The sequence below is a fragment of the Nuphar pumila genome, unplaced genomic scaffold, assembly GCF_984573655.1.
Source record: "Nuphar pumila unplaced genomic scaffold, dmNupPumi1.hap1.1 HAP1_SCAFFOLD_273, whole genome shotgun sequence".
NCBI lineage: Eukaryota > Viridiplantae > Streptophyta > Magnoliopsida > Nymphaeales > Nymphaeaceae > Nuphar > Nuphar pumila.
Genome location: NW_028323252.1, coordinates 14016 through 38656, shown reverse-complemented (window position 1 = coordinate 38656; position 24641 = coordinate 14016). Strand labels below are relative to the sequence as shown.

General features: G+C 50.7%; 2 protein-coding genes and 1 pseudogene across 2 annotated transcripts; 1 reads left to right on the top strand and 2 right to left on the bottom strand.

Moving 5' to 3' along the window:
- The first annotated feature begins 1985 nt into the window (after positions 1-1985).
- Positions 1986-3659, top strand: LOC149810592 (uncharacterized). Its single transcript, XM_089994181.1, has 4 exons — positions 1986-2006; positions 2088-2237; positions 2477-2593; positions 3405-3659. Exons 1-4 carry the CDS (start codon positions 1986-1988, stop codon positions 3657-3659), a joined length of 543 nt encoding a protein of 180 aa, XP_089850307.1.
- Positions 3660-4367: 708 nt separating this feature from the next.
- LOC149810591 (pyruvate dehydrogenase E1 component subunit alpha-1, mitochondrial-like) lies at positions 4368-6412 on the bottom strand. Its single transcript, XM_089994178.1, has 4 exons — positions 6192-6412; positions 5452-5762; positions 4887-5163; positions 4368-4674 (listed from the first exon to the last, which is right to left on the bottom strand). Exons 1-4 carry the CDS (start codon positions 6410-6412, stop codon positions 4368-4370), a joined length of 1116 nt encoding a protein of 371 aa, XP_089850304.1.
- Positions 6413-8035: 1623 nt separating this feature from the next.
- On the bottom strand, positions 8036-24039 carry LOC149810590 (pyruvate dehydrogenase E1 component subunit alpha-1, mitochondrial-like; annotated as a pseudogene).
- Between the last annotated feature and the right edge of the window lie 602 nt (positions 24040-24641).

Sequence of the window (24641 nt, the reverse complement as noted above, 5' to 3'; positions counted from 1 at the left end):
CCTCGCTCAATGGCATTGCATGCCGATGCCCAAGGTGCAGCTCAAATAGCGGGTTTGCCATTGGCGCATTGACAGTCGACTCCAGTAGGCTAGGGTGCAAGCGAAGTTCGGGAAGTACATTCTGGAAGCCCCGATGTGTGACTGCTTCACTGTGTCGCACTTCACTTTGGCCCATGCCGCTGGCGAGCACGCATCCATTGTCAGCAGTGGCTCTGCATGCGGGTGCAAAGTCCACTGTTCCACTTGCGTGACCAGGTTGTTGGATTGTAGCTGCTGCTCTGCCGCCCTCCACATCATCCCCTGACCTGCCACGCACAAGGACTTCTCTGTCCTGGGGAAGCAGGCTGCTGTGTGGCTGCCGAGCCTGTGTAGCTTTTGAACTGTTTGCTTCTGCTATCCGGGGATCCCCTATTGAGCATGCCGATGGTGCATGTGCACTGTCGTTTGCCGCTCCTCGCATGCATATCATGCCCGTCCCTGGTACGCGAGCGCTGTCACAAGCAGGGCCGTGCGCACTATCATCTGTCGGCTCAACCCCGCTCGAAGCTGTGCGTGGCGCTGTGTGATCCTGGTGCCCTGTCTCACGTTGTGCGTCCTGGGTTCCTGAAAAGCTAGCGCTTGCTGCCATAGCTGCCCAAATTGCCTGCTCATAGCACCAAACGTGTCAAGATGCAGGCCTGGTTGCGTTCCTGGGTGCATTCGGTGACGAGTTCACGCAGGTGCGCGGACGTCAGTGGTCGCGCAGAATGCCAGATAGCATGCGTTCAATTGCTAGTTCTATACAAAACTGCCTAATAATCCCGTACCACGATGGCACATGCGCAAATGACAGTGCCCGAGACACTGTGGTGCTCACTCCCTCAGAGCTGTTCATGCTCGCCCACGAGACGTGGAAGCGCAGGCTGAAATGTTGAATGCATAGCTTACACTGTTGAAGATGGAATTGGGTAGCTGCCAGCTGCTCCCCGTTGTTGAAACGTGACGTCCAGCCAGTCACTTGTTTTTCACGCGACTCATGCTATCCAAGCTTGTGTGTATATAATACACCGTCATGCGGAGTGCACGTCTGAGCGCGGTTTACAGATTGAAAAACAAAATCGTTTCTCAAGTTGTCGTGGTCGCCTTCAATCCTTTCGCTGTCCATACCCTGCATGTCCTGCCTGGAGCAACTGAATTGCTTGGGCATTAAGCCATCAGGGTACTGGCGACAAGCAAATATGCGTCACATCTTATCAAGGCACTTTGCATGCAATCATAATGAATGAGAATGACTTCCATAATCGTAACAAGCATATAGGCATGCTTCGAGTGCCTTTACATACAAAGCATGCTTAGTGCCCGCACCACCGCTGGCCACACCGCTGAAGGTAGACGCTCCTGCAGCTTGAGAAGCTGATGGCCAGAATTCACGCAAATAACAATGATTTATATGCATTCCTGAAACACGAGTACTATCGTTTCCCATCTCCGAGCACAGCCGTGCAAACCCCAAGGTCCTTGGCAAGCGTGCATGTCCACGCGAATCACGTCCAACGTCCTATCGAGGAGTCTCCGACAATAACGCCAGGAGGAGAAGATAACGCGCCATGACTGGAATGATGTCGGCAAAAGACGCCAGAAAAAACGATATTACCACAATAATCGCCGCATGGGTACCATCCCGAGTCATTCTGTTGATCGATAGACTAGGCCCTTATCAGGGGCGATAACTTGAACGAACGAAAGTAGCAGCGCATCAACGCACTTTCGTCTCCAAAACGCAATTCGATTGTTATTTATTCATAGCATTGCAAAGCGTCTTCATCAAGAGCTAGGGTGCTGGACAAGGTATCATCCCAATAATATTGAAAGTCGCATTCAAGTGACACGACTGCCTGAAGATAAAGAAGGACTGGGATCTTGCCGCGTAGAACGAAATCGTGCAACATTCTTTGGTGTTTCAAGAAGGAATTTCCCTTGTGGGCACATAGTGACCGACGGCCGGCATGCGGCCGCTCACAGAAGAGGTGCGGCAACTTGTGCAGCACCTGCCTCTATAGGCCACTACTCGTGTTCTTGTTCAGACTAACTTATGAGTCTCGATGCAGGAGCTGAAGGGAGTGCTTGAGAAGCTGTTCAAGTTCGTGGGAAAGAATGTGAAGAATTTGGTCGAGAGGGAGGATGAAGCTTATTGCTTTCGATTGCACAAGAATCGTGTGTACTATGTGAGAGAGCATCTAATGAAAAAGGCCACAAATGTACGTTTCTTTTTTATTCAATCCATGTGACTTCGAAACACCAGCCCTTAGCGTGTGCCGTCAGGTCCGTATTGTCAGGGTGCAGCCCTCATGCCTGCCCTTCAACTACCGTGGTGGTACAAATGGATTGAAATGTCTGCATTTCATTGTTTGGGTGGATGCCAATTCGTTGTTGTACATTTTGTTCCCCAGGATGGCTCGATGCACGAACGGAAAACGAGAAAACTCTGTGCTTGCAGGTTTCACGAGACAAGTTGGCGCTCCTTGGCACACAAATAGGGAAATGGACGCACTCGGGCAAATTCCGTATGACCATTGGCGTGTTGGACATATTGGCACAGTATGCCAGGTACAAGGTATGTACAGCAGCAAGGGTAGACACAGGCTGCATCTGCTCAATGTGTTGCATTCCCTGCCTTGTCTTGCAACCACCTGGTGAGGCTTTCACTGGGCAGCGCTGCAGCGCTGCTTCATGTTATGGCACGTGCACCGTCTATCAGCAAACTCATGTACGAGCTCCTTGTCCGAGTCAACTTGAAAGGTGCCTTGGACACCCAAATAGGCAAGGCAGACTAGATCAAGTCGATGTGAATGCATATTGAGTTCTCCGATTGCTGTGATGATGTATGTCCTATGGCAGTCTGGAGGCTTCTTAATTTATTTCACAACGTCGTTGTGTCTCTGTGCCACCAGTTTTTGCATGCACAGCCTGTTCGGCGATTCAAAGGTCCAGTGATGATGATATTATATTCAGTCTTCAGTCTGAGAACAATGATGTCTCAACCTTTCTCCAACTGAGGACCAATGCCAATGCCGGGCAGGTGAAGCATTTGTAAGGACGCCAGATCATGAAGTCATCGAGGTGTCACATACATCTCACGCAATGTGCGGCCACATTGAGCTAACTATCTACTTGCACTTGCATGTAGCCAGCGTGTGACGTTACGCCGAGCGATTGTTGACTTTCATCCAGCCACGTGGCCCACTATAGCTATACGCGGGGTGCCAATGCCACACCGCTGGATGCCATTTGCTATTGATCAAGTCTTTCATGCTTACTAGTAGCTTATCCCTCATATTTGGCCACAGTGCCTGGTGCGACGCATTGCAGCAGACATCCAGTAGATCACTGGTTCAGCTGTTCATGACAGCTCTCTGATGGTGCAGGTCTGGGTCAAGCCGTCTGCTGAGATGTCTTTCTTGTACGGGAATCACATATTGAAATCAGGCTTGGCAAGGATAACAGAGAATACTCCCAGCAACACGGGTGTAGTTATATTTTCCATGTCAGATGTTCCACTAGGTTTTGGCGTTACTGCAAAGTCCACAGCAGAATGCCGCACAGCTGATCCTGGTACCATTGTCACTCTGCATCAAGCAGACGTTGGGGAGTATTTGCGGGCAGAGGATGACCTGATGTAGAGAATAAATGATACTGCGGTACACGCAACACGGGCTTGCTCATGCCGTCGAAGCTGCAAGTGTTTCTTTCTCCTCATTCCTCTGCAATTAGGCTAACACTGCATTGGAATGCTTTTGTTTCGATATTCGACCATGGACCTTGCCTATCTTTGCAATTGCCAATTGCCAAGGCATTTGCCAATGCCCGCTCATTTGTGACAGTGTGTAATACCGCTCCAAGGGGAATCCAGGCATGATGACACATGTGACACTGTGGAAGTAACCGTTTCATCGCCGCACCTCTGACAGGTGTGTTACAACGAAGCGGGAAAGCAAAGCAGAAATAAACTGCAGACAAGGACGACTCAATTCAAGAACACAAAGATTCTGACAGGTACCTGCCCCTTGTTTGCCACCGGACATGGAGCCCCGGTTGCACATGACTGATTTCATGGTACCAACTCGTGGAGTTCAGCATGCCATCGCCACGATTGCCTCACCCATTACACTGAGTGAACAAATATATTCCATCCATAACAGAACCATGGTTGCCACGATTGCAGTAGCATGATGTACAGTGTCATGTGACGGTGAGGTATCATCCGGCATGCAAGCCAAAGCAATAAATCACGCTTGCATTAGGTCATGTCCACAGCATCACACTTCATTGATGCTGCTATCAGGAATACCTGATTGACCGAGCAAGCGGTCCTAGCATGGGAAAACTGATTAAGTGGCAGTGATCCATTTGCCAGACGTGGCTCCGCGCAACTGCGCGTCAAGAGGGGCCTTGTAAATGTTTTTGTTAAGGCGGTCAAGTCCTGGAGCTGGAGCTGCCTTGCACTCTTCGATGACACTGTCAATCTCCTTCTTGATTTTCTTCTCCACAGCTTTCAGCTCTGCGGCATCCGCCAAGTTCTGCGCTATCAAGAGCTTGCGGACGCGCTCCACAGGGTCCCGCTCTTGCCTCATCGACGAGACCTCGTCACGGGTCCGATAGGTTGATCCGGGATCAGACATCGAATGGCCATGGTACCTGTATGCCCGTTAATATTAAAGATGTGACGTGAATCATCCTGTAGTGTGATACTCTCATGCCATACGGCCAAAACGAGCAGATACAAAACCATCGCCTTCTGCACGCGAATGCCTAACTGCCCACAAGTTCAGGGCATCAACAGGCAAGTAAAAGCGGTATGCGTCACGTGATCCCCGCATGAATCAAAGCTGTACAGCAGATGTGCTCACCTGTATGTGTCAGCTTCGATGACAATAGGTCCATTTTCAATGACGTAAGCCTTTGCCCACTGAACCGCCTTCTTGACAGCGAGGACGTCCATGCCGTCGACCTTGATGCCCGGAATGTAGTCACCGCGCTTGTAGAAGGCAGGAGCCTTGGAGCCCCTCCAGTCGGCTGTGCCCATGCCGTAGTGGTTATTCTCGCACACAAAGATGCATGGGACGGACCACAGCGCGCACATGTTGATCGCTTCGTAGAGCTGCCCTTGGTTCGATGCACCATCGCCTGCAACAATGCCACACTTTTTGCTTGCTCAGCCTGCCCGCACGACACCTCGTTGACCACCCTCACATCTCAAACAACGAACCTGGCAATGTGGCATGGTGATTGCATGGCAAGCTGCATGCTGACGCAAACAGCAAGGCAAACCTGCACTGCAATCTGCCATGCAGCATGCCAACTTGACCACCCTGTAAATCATAGACCAATCTCTTGACTCACAAATCCTGACAGAAATGCAAGTTGACAAAAATACGGGTAAGTTCCAACAGGGGAGTCATGGCATGCACTCACCGTACATGGCAAAAGAGCAGTTTTTTTCGCCCATAAGCTTGTGCTTGAGCGCAAGACCGGCGCCGAGCGGGATCTGAGCGCCAACGATGCCGCAGCCACCATAGAAGTTGTTCTCCTTCTTGTACATGTGCATGGAGCCGCCGACGCCGCCCACCGCGCCAACTGTCTTGCCGAGCAGCTCTCCCATCACCTCCTTCACAGTCCCGCCCCTGACAAGATGCGTGGCGTGGTCACGGTATGATGTGATGATCGAGTCCTGGAATGTGGACGCTGCTGCAATGCCCGTCACAACTGCCTCTTGCCCATCGTACCTGCACACATCGCACCACATGAGGACTGACGCTGAGTGCTGTGGGAACGGGTAGCAGGTGGACACGGCCTTGCTATTTGCAAGGCAGTTTACTCATCCTTGCATGGTACGTTTTGGCATCTGTGTTCACTTCTCAAAAGCCCAAGACCAGCCCTTTCCCTAGCAGAGTTACACACAAGCCGATGACTCAGGGTCGTACCAGACAACTGAAAAAGTGACATCCAAGTGGCAACCTAGTGCACCCTTCCTGGTGCCTACAAGGCGAATGAAACAATATTTAGAAATGAAACACTAATGGTACTAGTAGGATCAGCAAGCTGAGAATGTTAATGGAACCCCAGAAGGAGTGTCCCAGAAGCACAACTGGTGAGTTATAGGCAGAAGGATGTTTCATTTGCAGATAGACATATGTTTGAAAGGAGCAGCGCACAGATGGCAGAAGCCACGAATGAGCTTGGCTTTGTACAGCATGTCAGCGGCAATCTCCATACGGCGAATGCGGTACATGGTCTCAAAAAAGCCCATGAGCTCCCCCTTGGTTGTCACCACTTTGTTGCTGGGTGGGTCGTCGATTTTATGAGTCAGAAACGGCATCACCTGCAACCAACTGCTGCGTTGCAAACGTACATAAAGAGCCCTCTTCCGGTACATCACTCAGGAATGGCACTTCAGCCACACCATGATTGCTGAACGACCCACCTCATGAGGAGGTGTTCAAGTTACAATCAGGACACAACTGAACAATTCAAGGGGTACACATGCAGCAATCCTCGAACTGATGTGGCAATCCTGGGGAGCAGGGCTTCCTGTGAGGCTAAGGGTTTGGCTTACGGCAAGTTGCCGGACATACAATACCCAAACAATGGAACTGACTGCAAAGGAAAGTCATTGCATTTTTAACAAGAGAGTACTAGTTGTTGTCTTGATATCTGGGCGATCAAACGTCCATGGCAGGTTGAGAGCACGGTCTCGACGAGCGTGCCAGAACGAACGACCTGGCTGTTCCACATACTTAAGTTGACGCCAATTCAAGGGTATGGATAGGGTGGGACAATTTTGAAACGAACAGCATGCCTTTCCACTCGGCACGAAATGTCAGTCTCCTAAGTGATGTGACGGTCCAACCCCCCATGACAGGTTATGCTGCAAGCCCATTATCCAACTCATGGTGCCAATTGTCTCTGCACCACTTCACTGTCCATATGCTGTCTTTTCGCAAAGGCGTTGGCAAATGCACAACCCTTTGAATACTTTGTGGTCGATTGCAACGTACCTCCAGCTCAAATTCTTCATCCGCCCCGGCCGCATAATGCCGCACTGATCGAAGAGCTTGCGGGAGATATCCTCGACATGTAAGTCTCGCAATTTGCGCCATCGCGACTGTTCGCTATTCAGCCCGGCCTACCGGCTGCTCGAAGCTCGCAGCAACCAAACTTTGCTCAAAAGCGAGACAAAGCGTTGTCGGGCACTATAAACTTACAGACGTAGAACATCTACTTCATGGTGATTCCGGCTATGCTCCTTGCTCAACAAGTGGAGCACAACTCGTGAGGTCAAGGAATGTGCTCACCTCGAGAAAAAAATTGCCGAAAACCAGCCGAAAACATGACCGAGGCCTCTAAGCATCCTTCACCCCACCGACACTCAGCAGACTTATTCGCCGTTCTGAATTTTCAATTTGATGTCGTTCAAAGTATGTAACTGAGCATAGAGTTCCACGCATCAAGCCAGTCTCCAGTCTCCGGGCTTTCTGACCCGGTGGTTAGGCTTCAACAGCACAGGATGAAAACACTATGATTGCTTACCAATTTTTTGCACCGAAATACCAAAATTCATCAAACAACAAAGATACAGTTCTGCCTGGGTGGCAAGACTGAAAGTTGACTCATTGCAAGAAAGCCCTTGACGCAATACTCCTTTGTCGAGTATGCCGATCCCCCCGTCTTAACTAGATCGCGCCCCAATACGCAATGGCGATTGGAACGGCAGCAATCTTACACTTACGATGACCCGTCAGCGTGGTGCCACACACATGTCGTGGGTCTCGTCCAACTGTCCAGGAGCAATTCTCTCTTCACTCAAGGCCTAGGACGGCAAGGCGGAGGACTGGAGAACGCTATGGTCACTTTGAAATCCTTGGCATTTGCTATTCATGCATTTGAAAGCAAGTCATGATAACCGGAGGTGATGCATGCTTCTGTCCACACCCTCACGGGAAGACAGATCCTACCCCACGCAGCGGGTGTGACTCAAGGGAGTGACAGCTATGTTGCACTAACTTTCACTAAATCTCCAAAGAACTCTCAGGAATTTTGGATGATCAATGAGTATCTCATTGGCGGCAGTGATCCATTTGCCGAATGTGACTCTGAGCAACTGCGCACCAAGTGGGGCTTCGTAAATGTTTCTGCGAAGCCGGTCCGGTCCTGGAGCTGGAGCTGCCTTGCACTCTTCGATGACTTCATCGATCTCCTTCCTGGTCTGAATCTCCAACGCCTTCGGCTCTGCCTCATCCTTCCAATTCTGCGCAATCATGAGGTTGCGGTTACGCAACACAGGGTCCCGCTTCCTCATCTCCGCAACCTCGTCATGGGTTCGATAGAGTGCAGGATCAGACATCGAATGGCCATGGTACCTGAAGGCAAGATAGGGATGTTGGGGAATCTTTCAAGGTCGTAGGGTACCCGAAGTCACTGACGGCCGCACTTTGAACTCAAGCGGTAGCATGGAATTGCACATATGCTCATATCAAAAATATCAAACGTGGGAGAGGCTATATGCATGTGCATATTCGTGTGTCACACGGCCAAAAAGCAAAAGGAAAGAAGAAACAGGCCTGTATCGAGCAGATCTTGCAGATACAAATTGTCGCCTTGTGCAAGCAAGTGCTGAAGTTCTCACACATTCAGCATGAGCATGAGCAAGCAAGCAGAAGATTCGTCACATACTCCCCGCATGGCTGTGCAGAAAGCGTGCACACAATCATGGTATGGAAGCGATATTTGTCATACAAACAGCGGTTGAGTGAACACGAGGAAATAAAAACGCCAAAGGGAGTACCACCAAGAATGCCTAGAGCTGAAGTCTGTTATGACAGGATGGTAAGAGCTCCTAGATGATGCATTACAGCTCCAAAGTATTGGGAGAATAAGTTAGGGATCTAGCCAGAACTAGTTACCCCTCGGAAGGCCGTTACGGAGGGGTCACCAGAATGACTCATACGTACACGGAGATTGGTTAGTCAGCATGGATTCGCACAGGGTCTGGGGTCGGAGTCGGTCCCTCAGAATCGTGGGATGCTCGGAGACGTGTCGCATATAATAGAGCTCTGAGGAGAGTTCGGGGGGGAACATATACTAGTGCCCTATTTGGTATCAAGAAGCGACCGTTTGGAGTGCGAATCTCTAACCCCTTTCGAGGTTTGAAGTGCTATTATGTTCTTTGTGTAATTGGCAGGAAGTCGAACCCAATGCCCAGTGTAAATTATTGACTGTCATTACATTTTGGCTCTTCTGCAGGGATAACTAGTTCTGCAGAATTTGAAACGACGCTTAGCATGGCCGGGGTCGTCCGAGGAGACGAGGTCATGAAGCGAGCGTATGGGGGTAATCGCGTGCATGTCCAAATTAGTGCATTGAAGAGGGCCTAAGTAATGCCCCAGCTATATTCCAACAGGCTATGAACACGATCCTACGTGATCATATTGCGAAAGGGCATTGCCTAGTCTATCTAGATGATATCATCATCAAGTCCCGCACGCTGCACGAGCATGCACTGCATTTGGACGCGGTACTGACATCTTTGCACGAACACAATTTGTTCTGTCAGTTGCCTAAATGCATATGGGCACAATCCCAGCTCAAGTATCTGGGCCACCTAGTATCTGGCGAAGGAGTGCTGCCTGACCCAGCTAAGGTGAAGACGTTAGAACAGTGGGAACCACCGCTAACGTTAGTGGCCGAGTTCGCCGCCGCTGAGTCCGAACATGATCAGCGCAGAGCTACCCGAGTACGGGACGATATAGCTACAGAATGCCGCAGATTCCTGGGATTTATGAATTATTTCAACAGATTTATTCCCAAACAATCAGAGATAGCCTGCGTGTTGCATTGCTCACACGCAGAAGGCTCCCCCTGGCTGGACGGACGAATGCACATCTGCTTGGATAACATTGAAGCGCTTACTAGGTCAGGCGACGATGATGTTCCATCCTGATTTCTCCCTACCTTTTCATGCGTACAGTGACGCATCTATAAAGGCAGTAGGGGGTGTGCTCATTCAGTTCCGCGATGGCGTGCTGCATCCGATTGCGTACGTTGCGCGCAAGTTAACTGCAGCTGAAATCAATAACACCACAACCGAACAGGAGTTGTTGGCCATGGTGTAATGTTTCTCGCAGTGGCGCTGTTATCTAGAGGGCGGTGATGTCAAGTTGCATACCGATCACGAGCCGCTAACCTGGTTGGCGTCGCAAGCACGACTCAACCGTCGACAAGCGCGTTGGATGGAATTCCTCGCGAGCTTTGAGTATGAAATCCTATACGTCAAGGGCGATAGGAACGTGGTGGCGGATGCCCTCAGCCGGATGCTGACCCCACCAGACGCAGAGAACCTAGAGCTTCCTTGCGAGCATTGGCCTGACGATGCTATGTTGTACAGAACCTCGCTGGGGCGTGCCGCCCGTTGTGCACAAACCGGCGGTGGCCCAGCTGTCACCCAAACCGATGGAGCGCGCGACCCAGTGGCTCGCGCGCCAGGTGCAAACAACGAACTTGATGCAGCGCATGCAAGCGTTGCGGCGTGCTTAGTCCGAGGCTTGTCAGCAATTAGTAGCGACCCGGTCCGCCAAGCGACGGACCCAGATGTGGGTGGCAGATCATCGAATCCAGCAGTTCGAACAGGACATCCAGCAATTGTCGTTGAAGATCCTGGCGATGCGCACAGCGCACGCCGAGCTGCTCCAGGAAATGGCTACCGACTTTACACTGTCCTTCTCGGAGGTTACACCAGACGTAGCAGCAGCCGGGGATCAAGTGCCGGCAAGCCGACAGGGGGTGGAGGCGACCCCGGGCACACAGCCGACACAGGCGGAGATTGCGACTCACGTGAAGATGCCACGAACGCCGGTGCGCTATCGCAGAAACGTGTTAGGTTTGCTGATCCACACGCAATTGTGCACGATACAATGCAAGCATCAGCGCATGTTCCCCCCACAGACCCCCATGCATCAGAAGGGCCCCTGACAGCGCATGGTATGGACACAGAAGTCCAACGGAAGAAACGAAAGGTCTCACAGGGTCGAGGGAGCGTTGCAAGTGAGAAAACAAACGCCACTCACTTTATCAGTAGCTCGGGGAGTAGGACGCTTGAGAAGCCTCGTCAGCCCAAGTCGTACCCTACTGCTATGGATGTAGAGGCTGACCCCTCGCTAAGTTCCTACGAGACTCTGGCAGAACAGTTGTTTGAGAGAATCAGGAAAAGTACATTATACGATGCTAATGTCTACTGAAAAACAACGAGAATAATTAGGGCTCCAAGAGAGTCCTGAAGGGGGCCTTTTGTGGAAGGGAAACCTCTTATATGTGCCTACTAGTGCAGAGTTAAGGCATGACATCCTGTACTGGCACCATGATGTGCCATGGTGTGGACATTTGGGGTTCCAGAAAACTCTTAATTTAGTCCAACGTCAATTCTGGTGGCTAGGCATAACTACTGATATAAAGAATTACGTTCAAACATGTTCCAGTTGTCAGAGTGATAAGGCAGATACGCCGGAGGAAACCTCCCCTCACTCTAATTGAATCGCCCAGCGCATGCTGGAGGACGATAGGTGTGGATCTAATCACAGATCTGACCCCTACCAAGCAGGGGGGTTACAACGCAATTGCAGTGTTCTGCTGCCACTTGAGTAAGATGGTAAGATTGGTTGCGACGCACACTACACTCACAACCCAGGGCTTTGTGAATATGTTCTTCCGAGAGATCTTCCCTCATTATGGTTTTCCCACTAAGATAGTCAGTGACAGGGGGCAGCAGTGGAAGTCTGAGTTCTTCCGGGCCCTATGTGATGCGGCAGACATCAGGTTAAGCCTCAGTACCGCTTATCACCCTCAGAGTGATAAGCGGTACCGCTTGTCCTCCCTCAGACTAATGGGCTAGTAGAAAGAACCAATGAGGTAGTGGAGACAGCTTTAAGGCATTATGTGGGAGCAGACCACACAAACTGGAACGACAAGTTGGCGTTCATAGAGTTTGCCTTAAATGATATGTACCGAGATACCACTGGAGCCACTCCCTTCAGAATGAATAGAGTCACAGTACCGCTAGCACCTTTTGAGGCGGTCAAGAAACGCATATCACATAGGAAGGGAATAAGTGTTGAGATGATCCTGGGCGTTCTCGTGGGAGGTCGTTTGTAATTACCTTTCTCCTGTGCACGAAGCACTTTCAAGGGTTTTGAAAGCAAAACTGCGTTGAATTGTGTTTGCGACTTTGCACACATGGATCTCGCCGTACTAAGAACTGCCAAGGCAGCACTTGACGAGGGACTGATTACTTCTGAGGACTTCCAGGCTGTGAAGGGGTCATTTGTCAAGGCGCAGTCAATCAAAGCTGGACTGGATGCGGGGTTCATTACCGAGGCCGATTTTGCTGAGGCTAGACAAGAGTTTTTCAGGGGTTTGGGAATGGCAGGTGCATTCACAGGAGCTCCTCTCTCAAGCGCTCCCAGTCCTAATCTCACCCCTAGAACCGTTGCAGCAACTCCAACCGTTCGGTCAAGTTCACCAGCGCCCATAGCGCCAGTGGTCGCGAGCACAAGCTCTGCTGTCAAGAAGGTGACTCCCCTACTTCTGAATGTCGAGGAAGGAGCGACACCTGCTCCTGAGGTTTCTTCGGCTAGGGGTGCTCCTTCGCCAGCGGTGCCAGATTCTCTGGTAGAAACTCCGAAGGACATCCCTGATCATGGAGGGGCGCAGGCAACGGCAGGAAAGGTGTGCATATCGGTGTCTCGTTATTCAAAAGTGTACTGGGCGTCGTTTTCTAGGTTTCAACAATACTGACATCTTATGGATATGCAGGCTTCAATGAGCGGTATCACCGTTCACGCCTAATGCGGAGGTGCCAGTTGGGTGGGCATGTCAACCCCAGGTTCAAGGACCCTCATCCAAGCTCATGATGAATTTGCCAGAGCAAGGCGCAGTGTTCATTGGGGCCAAGTCCAAGATGAAGGAGAGTATGATAAGCAAGGAGTGGTGCGCCACCAGTATGTAAGAGGGCAGCCCGTGTGGCTGAGCACTCGAAACATTAGGCTAAGACACCCCAGCTTAACACATAAGTTCAGTCCCAAGTTTGTTGGACCAATTCAAGTGCTGGAAGCCAGCGAGAGTGGTTCCACAGTACTCCTAGACCTCCCAGCTAGCCTTCATGTCCACCCAAGAGTTTCAGTGGCCCTAGTGAAGCCCTATAAGCTGAGAGAAGGGGCAGAAATCATTCCAGTTTGGATGGATGGGGCTGAGGAATCATTCCTCAGGAATGGGAAGTGGAAGCGATTACCGACCATAACATGGTCCGAGCTAAATCGAAGAAAAAGCAGGATAAAGTTGAATTCCGAATCCAGTGAAGGATGCAGAACCCTCCTGGTATGAATTCGCTGACTGTGAACACAGCATTGACACAGTGCAGAAATATCTTGGCAGTTGCACCAAGCAAGTGCGAACTCAGATATGCAAGAGCCTCACTCCCCAAGAAAAGAATTGGTTGACAGGTCTACGAACCAGAAGCTCTAGCTGTTTGATGTTCAACCTATAAATGCAGGACGAGATTGCACAGCACGAAGCCCAAGAATTGGCCACTGCTATTCGCATTTCTCTCATCCACACACGGGGCAATGCGTGGGACGCCGAGAGCGACAACGCTCCCGCAGAGTCTTCCAACGGGCCTCAACGACGGGCTGATGCGACCGGCAACGTACAGGACCTCGTGACGGCAACGAACCGATTCGTTGCGTTGTCCATGGATAATGTTGCATCTGACGACCAAGACGTCGTTCCGGGATCTCCAGTTTCAGGGTCCCCAAGTAGCGGTGTCCGTGTTAGGGACCTCCGAGTCCTGCCGCAGCTGAGAAGCGACGCTAGTGTTCCGTCATTAATTCTTACAGACGAGGACTCTGAGGATCACGTGCGACAGTTGCATTCGGATCATAGCTATGGGGAATCCGCGAACTGTCATTCGGAGTCCGATATCGGTTGGCGTGACGTTCCGCCACAGAACTGGCCAGAGTGATCTTGACTTCACGTCCAGTATAGATAGATTGTATTGCACAAGAATGCAAGGCAGTCTTGCCCAATAGGGGGTGATGTGTTATGACAGGATGGTGAGAGCTCCTAGATGATGCATTACAGCTCCAAAGTATTGGGAGAATAAGTTAGGGATCTAGCCAGAACTAGTTACCCCTCGGAAGGCCGTTACGGAGGGGTCACCAGAATGACTCTTACGTACACGGAGATTGGTTTGTCAGCATGGATTCGCACAGGGTCTGGGGTCGGAGTCGGTCCCTCAGAATCGTGGGATGCTCAGAGACGTGTCGCATATAATAAAGCTCCGAGGAGAGTTCGGGGGGGAACATATACTAGTGCCCTATTTGGTATCAAGAAGCGACCGTTTGGAGTGCGAATCACTAACCCCTTTCGAGGTTTGAAGTGCTATTATGTTCTTTGTTTAATTGGCAGTAAGTCAAACCCAATTCCCAGTGTAAATTAATGACTGTCATTACAAAGTCGTGGTGGGCATTGCAGAGCGCGTCAATCTCCATACACCATATCACAGGTAGACATGCTGACTGACATGGACAAAGACGCACGACACACAACAGGAAGCATGTGGATCACTGCCTCAGAGCCTCTGCTCCATGAGTGGAACCACGATTGCTGCATGCGTGCTAATGCTCGGCCAACGGAAGGAATAGCAACGAGTCCTCACCTGTATGTGTCAGCTTCGATGACAAGAGGTCCGTTTTCGATGACGTAAGCCTTTGCCCACTGAACAGCCTTCTTGACTGCAAGGACGTCCATGCCGTCGACCTGGATGCCCGGAATGTGGTCACCACGCTTGTAGAAGTCTGAAGCCTTGGAGCCCCTCCAGTCCGCTGTGCCCATGCCGTAGCGGTTGTTCTCACACACAAAGATGCATGGGACGGACCACAGCGCACAAATGTTGATGCTTCGTAGAGCTGCCCTTGGTTCGATGCACCATCGCCTGCATCGATTCCAGAAACTTTGTTTGCACAGCCTGCTCGCATGATGCCATGTTGTCCACCCTCACAACTCTTGAAGAACTCGTCAGTGTGACATGGTGATTGCTTACTGAAGTGCAAGCTCACCAGGGACACGACACAGACAGCAAGAAAGAATCCTGCAGCGTGCAAAGTGCCGACACGAGCGATGAGGCCTTCCATTAACCGCAAGCTGGTCTCACGAGGAACCAGCGTTTGTGTGCAACTCAAGGCATGCACTCACCGTAAATAGCAAAGGAGCAGTTCTTCTCGCCCATAAGCTTGTGCTTGAGCGCAAGACCAGCGCCGAGCGAGATCTGAGCGCCAACGATGCCGCAGCCACCATAGAAATTGTTCTGCTTCTTGTACATGTGCATGGAGCCACCGACGCCGCCCACAGCACCAACTGTCTTGCCGAGCAGCTCTCCTATCACCTCCTTCACGGTCCCGCCCCTCGCAAGGTGCGTGGCATGGTCACGGTATGATGTGATGATTGAGTCCTGAAACGTGGACGCTGCTGCGATGCCCGTCACAACTGCCTCCTGCCCATCGTATCTGCACACATCGCACCACATGAACACCAGTGCTGAGTGGTGCCGTGGGAATAGGTAGCAAGTCGACACATTGCAGCTACTTGCAAGGCTTTACCTTGAGATCTGTGGTGACATTCTCCTCAACAGCCCAATGACCAACCCTTTCCCGGAGACGTTACAACTGGATCATTCAAGTTTGTACTACACAGCTGGGCATTGTGGCGCCAAGGAATCAACAAAGTGCAACTTCCCTGGTGCCTGCCTATCAAGCGAGTCATAAAGTAATATCAGCACCGCAAGAATGTAACGTATCCCCGTAGAGCGTTCCCGAAGCACAACTGGTGAGCCGTATGCCAAAGGATGCCTGATTTGCAGATAGACAAAAGTATGAAACGCACAAGTGGCAGAAGCCACGAATAAGCTTGGCTTTATACAGCTTGTCTGCGGCGATCTCCATGCGCCGACTGCGGTACATGGTTTCAAAGAAGCCCATCAGCTCCCCCTTGGTTGTCACCACTTTGTTGCTGGGAGGGTCATCAATCTTCTGAGTCAGAAATGGCTTCACCCGCAACCGGCTGCTGCATTGAAAGATGTACGAAGGGTGGACCCCGTCTGGGGTATGACTCTGTAAGAGCACTTCAGGCCACACCGTCGTCGCCCTTGTCATGATTGCTAACCGGCACAAGTCATGAAGTATTGTAAGGGGTGCATGGTTGTAGATGTCGCGCAGACGCGCGCGCGCGTACAGGTCCGCGCGACGCGCGCGCGCGTCCGCAGGACGTGCTCGAACGCGCGCGTTTGGGTCAGTTTTCGTGAGCGTTGAAGGCGATTGCGTTATAGTAAAAGAACTGTGCGACTTTGTCGTGGACTGCTTCGCGTAAATTGTTGCCGAACAACTCATCACAGGCATCCTTGGCCGTGTTCTCCGCAGGTTTCTTGGAAGCAGCAGCAACAGCAGCGTACTTTGCTTTGATTTCAGATGGGACGTCTATGCATGCAGAGATTCCGGACTTGGGGATGTGTCCTATATGGCCTTTAGCACGCGAGGTTTTCAGCTTGAACGTCTTCTCGCAATGCACACAAGTCGCTGAGTAATGCCCTCCGGCATCAACACTGTGAACAATAAACTCTTCCCAGATGAGGTCTTTGCTGACCAGCACAGGCGCGACTGAACTTGCTTTCGAGGTTTCAGTGTCCGTCCTAGGCCGCTTGCCACTGCCACTGGCACGAGATGTGGTCAAAAAGCCCTCCATTTAGAATGTATATTTACACAGGGGACTTATTTGCTTTGCTTTATATCTCACGCACGCAAATTGTGCCTGCTTCCCGACTAAAGTTTAGTTTTAATCGGCTTTTGAAATTCAAATGCAACTTTTTGGCGCCAGGACGTTGCCTTTCGGCGCGTTCGGCCTCTGCGCGCGCGCGGCGCGTAATTTTGGGTCCGCGCGTCGCGCACTCACAACCATGAAGGGGTGTCAGAGGTGAAATCACAACTGAACAATTTAAAGATATTCATGCAGCCATCCAAGCAATTGAACAGAATCTACGTCAGCTCGAGTATGGATGCACAGCAGGACCAGGTGAGCAGAACGTCCTTGGCAAGTTGAGAGGTCCGTGCCACGAACGTGCTATTTAGAAGAAAGACCTGGCTGTTTGTCAATCAACATAGTATATCAACAATCTGTGCAACGACGGCGTTTCAAAAAACGTGGGATGGGATATTCTTGAAAGGAACAGCGGTACTGTCAGCATGCCATTCCGCATTCCGCGTCGCGGGCCGCGAAATGTCAGTGATGCGACCCCCGAGACAGGCAAGCTGACGCCCAGGTTGACGGGTTACGCTGCAACTTGCAGTGGCAATACCATTGAAGCGCATGTTGCAGATGCTCTCTGCATCACTGCACTGTCCTTACGCTCTTCTTTCACAATGGCGTTCATAATGGCACAACCAATGGAAGCTTGCTGGTGGATACCTCCAGCTCAATCTCCGCGTCCGTCCCAGCCGCATATTGCCGCAGGAATCGAGACACTTGAGGAACCTATCGATATGTGAGCCTCGTGATTTGCGCCATCGCGACTTTTGGAGCCCGCCTGCCGCTGCTCGAAAGTCGCAGTGCTGCTCGGCCAAACCTAACGCGCAAACCCCAAAGCGAAGCAAATCGTTGTCGGGCACCACAAACTGGCAGCATATCTACTTGAACTTCTGCTCTGTTACCCTGATTGCTCAACAAAGGGAGGACATGTGACTGGTGACAGGAATGTGCACCACTTGTGTAAATTTGGGGCCAAAAGTCAGCCACAGTAATGGCTGCAGGCCTTACTCATGGCGTGAACAGCACGCCATGCTCGCGGCAGGTGAGAAATGTAGTGGCAGGTGCCGAGCAGGTGCTGTATGGGTACCAGAGTTCGAACCCTGCCTTGGCAAGGCTCTAGCGCCAATGCTTACAGCGAATCGTCGTCCCAGCACTCACACAACAGGCATATTCATCTCGCCATTCATCACGGTCCATTTCATTCGTCCCCTCCTATCTTTCAGGTTCATTTGTCCTTCTGTGGCACTGGTCTGAAATCAAGTATTGTTGCGTACGCTGCTGAAACGCTCGTGTTTCCAGTCTGCATGACGTGTGATAACAAGGGTTCTGCTTTTTGAGAAGCCCCGTATCCGCCGTATCTGCTCGATGCGTCAAGTCCAAGCACCACGCCCCTCAGACTCCAGGCCTCAGATTGAAAGCGTGTTTGGGGCACTAGATAAAATCACTCACTCACAAGTCATGACCGGGGATTTCTATATGTTGTATTTGCATGATTAAAGTCAACTTATTGCAACAAAGCCCCTCTAGTCAAGAGATAACCGATGAATGGGTTTGTTTTGTTTAGAGACCATACATGAAGGCGTCCGTGAACACTGAAGTGCGCCCCAAAGGCAGCCTTTACAATATTAGCGATGAGCAGTCAGCTTGGTGCCACATGTGTCATAAATCGATGCACCATTCATTCTAAATGTCAATTTCCAACCCACATGCCTCAAACGCCCTCAAACGAACCTCGTCTACTCCGCCGAGCAAAGAGCTTATGAATGAAGATGACTTGAATTGCTGCCAAAGCTCCTGTCACAAAAATCTCAAGGCACGGGTAGAGAAGAGTACGCCAGTACACCTCGCGATTCGTCTGCATGTGCCGTTCAATCCTGCATCAGCAATGGGGTTTGGAAAGATGCTATAGGAAAAGCAGGTGCAAAGCAGGTGTGGTTTGACCACATGCCACATGCATCATGAGGCATCAAGACAGATATTATCACCTGTCCAAATGCTCTTCAGTCAGAAGCAGTGTTCACCCTCTGCCTGTTGCCTAGGACAACACAACAGACACCGTGGAGATGGCCGTGGCGTCCTGAATGGGTTGCAACAAGTGAACGAGTGCGGAGGACAAGGCCCAAGATGAAGCTTGTCAGCATCCCATGGCAAGCATGCATGGTACGGCTGTGAGCTGACTGAGGGCCAAAGAGATCACGCACCTGGCACTATAGTGCATCTGGTCGCCATAGAGTCGTTGCAGCTGGTCCTGAACACGCATAACGCCTTCATGCACCTCCATCAGGTGCATGTGATTGGCAACCTCTTCACCACGCTTCTCTGCTGTGCCTTTTGGGGGCTGGATGTTGGGGGTGTTTGTGGGGTTGATGGACTCGTGACTGACTGTGAAGGATGTGAAGTCCACAGTCACCGGCAGCCTTGCCAGGTTATTGTTATTGAAACTGCAGCATGTATCGCTAGTCACTTCCACATAGCAGTAATGCTCGTCTGCCAGTATTCAAAGTGCTGCAAATACCAGCCAGGCTTTTCTGCAGGTAAGCTGGAGAATGTTCCATGTCGAGTTATGCAGCAACATGACAGATGTAGGACAGGTTGAGACGCAGCATGCCTAGCCAGCTGGCCACGTAATGCCACGTACGTCACAAGGCTGCTTTGCAATGTCATGTGAAAGCGAACCAAAGGGCCTTCGCAAGGCTAGAGCCTTGCTTCGAGACCGATGACAGGGCACATTACGTTCACAAGTTGCATGGAAACTTTCCCTTCATAGCATTGGTTGTTGGAAAGTGACGAATTCTATAAACACAAGTTAGGATGTTGTCAGGCATCAACAATTACTCAACTTATTTCATGCACTGATCCCAGGGCAAAGCACACCATAGCTTGTAGATTCCCTGATTGTGATTGCCCCTCACTTGAAACATAGACTCTTGCCATACCCTGGAGCTTTCCCAGGCTATCGAGCGGTCAGGAGCTTGAAGACTGATGTCCACGGACCGTCTGGAGTTGTAATTAATGTGGCTGCCAAAGCCAAGAATTCTCAGACTGCCTGCTATTACAAGTTCCCCTGCCGGGAACTGCAAAATAGCCACACATGATTATACTGTGAATTGAGGAAGAACTTCCCAGGTGATTTGCCTTGGTTACTTGCCTTCTGCACTCATTCCTGTTCAGGGTTTGATAGCCGGCGCAGTGCACATCGCCACCTGTGTTGGTGTTAGCACGTCGAATATATCATCAAAACAATTGGAGTGAAAAGGCAGCGAACATATCGACTGAACGCAGACTGATGGAACGGGACAACGCTGCATGTTCCAAAAGTGGCGAGTAAACGAAAGGTGCCACCATCTGACACGGCAGGCCTTCAGCTTACCTGACTGTACTCATGTCCAATGGTGAGATCCATGCACTGCGTCAGCCCTGGATCGACGATAAATTTGACAGCCAGGATGGTGTGCACCAGGACCCCTAGCACCACACTGAAAACGAGAACAAAGGGAGACGGCATTTCAGCGTTTGCGAAAGGACATAAGTACAATTGTGGCACTAGAACCAACCGAGCCACAACTGTAAAGAGATAGCGACCAGCTAGACAATCCCAGCACGCACGTTGATGCTGCTCATATGCGTGGCTATGCTACAGAACGCTATCTCAAAAATCTATCAGAGCTTCGATGACTAGCCAGTCAAGATAACAATTCGAGTGATGCAGCTGAACATCCTCGTGACCCTCGATGGTGAGGCAAACCCTGGGACCCTGGGCGAAACGCGAGACTCTCACCCGAAGGCCTTGTCAGCATCTGCCTAGATATCCCACTCGCGAAATCAAATGAGGACACTGTGCTTGGTGTGTGGCCTGGTGCGATACACGCATTCCAATGGCATTGGCAACATGGTCGATAGGCTGTTCTGACGACAGCTGTCCAGATCGGCACAGCCGAATGTGCGGGGACCCAGAGGCTCTGGGTCCCCTACTAGCTCTGACAGAGCTGATGATTCTTTGTCCCACAGTCCTTGCAAAGAGATCTTGTATCTGGCCACAGTCAGTCAGCTTCTGTATTGATTTTTGGCACCTTGATGTAAGGCCCCTCACGATCCGGTGCTAGGGCTAAAATGGCGTCCGCGACTTCGCTGTCATATGCATCGTCCCTTCGCAGCCTGTTGTCATTGGCAGATGCTGCACATGCAGCGGAATCTACACTCTTCAAGCCCACGTTTTGGAGTTGCGTGAACCATGCCGTTATGCTTTCCAATTTTGGCTCCAGTCTTGAACCTGCACATACTCCACCATGAGCGAACTTTGAAATCCCTTAGCTTCCAATCGAACGGCGCATGCGAATGTTACCAGGTCCCGTGTATGGATTGAATGAACGATGACTGGCACCCGAACAGACAGACCCACACCATGTGATTATAAGTCCCTGTAGGCACAAGTCAAGAGAGTTTAAGAATGCATGGGGGCATCTGCTATGCTGCATTATTACACCTTTCAAGTCCTTGTGAGCGCATGAAGACAGGCAGTGCACTTAGTGGAACTTCCCATATCCAGGGCACTGCGGCAGCACGGCCTGCACCATTGTACTGGTTTGGGCAGTCACTGAATTTAGTCCATACTACATCATACCAGTTGGCTGGGCATCCAATTGAGTACACCGTCGAAAACAAAGTCACACTTGCACTAGCGCAGGCGAGTAAGAGAACGCATTATTTGTAACAAGCTGCTGAGCATATTTGGAAATCAAAATTGCACCGCCAGTGATGAGTCACAACCAACATGTATGGCATATTACCCTCTATCACAGGGATAGTGAAGTGAGGCGATGGATGCCGAAGCAAAAAGTGCTGTAGCTGTTACCTTGCAAAGCTACTGTGGCTTGTGTGCACCAGTTTGCCATAGAAAAGTAGTTACAAATTCACTTTGAAGAGGAATATCCTTTCAGTACAAAGCCGCAACGCGCGTTGCATGGAGTACATGCTTATGTGTAACACTGTGAGCAGACTTGTGTGTGCTGAATGTTGCCTATCCCAGCATTTATTGGTTTGATGATGCTTTGTACAATACGAAAGCACTAACCTGTGGGCTTGCTGGAACAATCATGACCTTATATGTGCACGGCACGGGTATGAAAAGTCCGTGTGTTCACACAGATGCAGGAAGTGCTTCCTCAACCCTGATATGTTCCCAGGTTGTGAAAATATCCATTTGAGGTCACGCAATGGCTGCCAGGCATTCCAAATGTCAGCCTATCATGAAAATGTACCTCGAGAATGCTTGCCAAGCTGCACGAACTGCGTGCAGTTGCATGAGGTGCTGTGGGCAGCCAACAAACCTACGCTGCTGCCTCATATCAGCCACCGCACATGCAAAGAGGGGGTTAGCATATATGTTTCGGTTTATACGTATAAGAATTTGCTGTACGTAAGAATCAGTGATAAGCCATGAGGAATAGCCTTCGGGAAAGACGAAGAGAGCCTTGAGCGCCTTCCCAAACTACGATGGAATCCTGTGCAAGCTGCACACTCTACGACGCAATTCAGCGGTCATATACATATCGATGCCTCGTTCCCTGTCAGTAGGTTTTAGGTGAGAGGCTGTAGAGATGGGCCCATACCTCCTCATCAGTGACATCCAGATGGGCTAGCTCCGCAAGCTGACGTACATCAGGCTTCTGCAGCTCAGCCGAGCAAGCAAAATTCTTTGAATTCAGCTGAGTTGTGTAGCACGAGTACCGTGAAGCTCGCCCGTACCCTAATAGTGCTTTACCAGAGGTGACTAATCGTGTTGTCGCCATCGAGGATTGTCACAAAGAGCCAGAGATTTCCTGTACTTACACGCTTGCACTTCAGGACTTCGACGCTTTCAGCTGAAGTTGCGTGGCTCACCTCACCAAGTCACCAGCCATGGCCCTGCAATGAAGGTAAAACTATCGCCGTTGGTGGTAATCGCATTCATTCAAAGGCATTTGACTAAACATTCGCGGAGATAACCTGAAGCTTTCAGTTTCCAAATGCTCCGGGGGCCCCGAACAGCCAGTTCAACGTCAGGGTACCACGTGACTGCAATGACGCAGACAACTTGTCACAAGAGACCCAAAGGTTTGAGCAAGTGACGTTGTGTGCTTTCCCGTAAATGTGAAACCTGCCTACATCTAGTTACATGCAATGCTAGCTTTATGCTCTCACACCAAAGGATAGTTGGTGGATGAGGACACTGCGTGGAGCAGTGTGAGCAGTCACGTCAAGTTAGGTTGTTCATTGCTGTCACCTGACTGCTGTGCACCATGAATCGTGTCAAAGACCCTTTTGGCGATTTGTTTGCTGATAAGCGCACCACTCAGCCTATGAAGAAGGTGGTGCCCTCGGAGTCTAGGGACACAACTCAGCACCACAAGGCTGGCAGGTGTGTCTACGAGTCACAAGACCAATTTCAAACGGCCTCAACACAATCCGATTTCGACAAGCGATGCAATTGAATCATTGCGAGTCCGGAACTGTCGATGCTTGTATTGACATGATGCGTACTGACGTTGGGTTTGCTGGCTCCAGCGACATCTTGCCGAAGACAATATCAGTTCCAAGACAGCTGCATGTTCAAGGTATGCACGTCGGGGTTTTATGAGTACGAAATGTCAAAATGAAACAATTTGATTCGTGCAACCGGGGAAACGGCCGCGCCTAGCGTGAACGAATGGCAACGGAGAAGTGACGGTTTCAAGTTCGTTAGTAGCGATTCTGGTAGTTTGCACGTCTTGATTTCCACAAAGCACAATGTATGTTGCGATAGGTTTGTTCCAGGAATTACCATCAGCCTCTTCTTGCGTTTGGTACCCCAAACTTCGCATGTGAACCGGACAGGAACGTGGAGCTTGTAGGGGATAATTGCTGCACTCTCGCTGCAAATCAGGCCGTCCCTTGTTAAATGATATCTTGCTGTTTCGAGCCATGCATGGGTCGATGGTCTGCTTGGGAAGGTGCGGTCAAAACTCACACTACATTCAACATGCACCCTATTCGCTGATTTCCACTGGTGGTGAGTTTCGCTGTTTCGACGTCGTGTGGCCCCAGCTGCCGACCCAATAATGGCGCTGTCTATGGATTTGCTTGAAGATTGTGGGCGATGAGTCTGCGTGTGGATTCATCTAACACGACCCTGCCGTACCTCATGCACGAGGTGCTGCATCTGATTACGTGCCGTTGTGCTTCCGGCTGTTAAATGTATCTGAAACCAGTTGTCCATTTCCCTTTGGTCCGTCTAGGAGTTTTTGAACTTCACCATCTGTCACTCACACGTGGTCATGGCGCAGATGAGGCATTGTACCAATCAATGCATGGTCTGGATGACCTGTCGTCTGTTGCGAAGCATGTTGCAACACCCCAAGTGTTCGACGTTTTTGGAAACTTCGACGACATCGCTTTGCCCGAGATCATCCCATCGGAAAATGAACCAGGTACTCCCCCCTGCCACCAAAAACAAAAACTGCATCGAAACTGCGTCAAAGCTGGAAACTCGTAGCTGCGTGCTTGCAACTCAGTGCTCTTCATACTAATAATGCCTGTGGTGGAGGGCCATGCGTCACCGTGCACTGTGCGGGAACCTGGATTGCCTATTTTTGATTCATCTGCGGACATCGCCTACCCTGCAGCAGCACTGTAAAGCTATCTCGAGATACATGGGGCCTGCGGTGAATCATGGTATGTGATGACGACCTTGGCATGTATGCTTGCAGGCACTTCGCAGGGCAGTTCAGATTTCAGCACACCCAAAG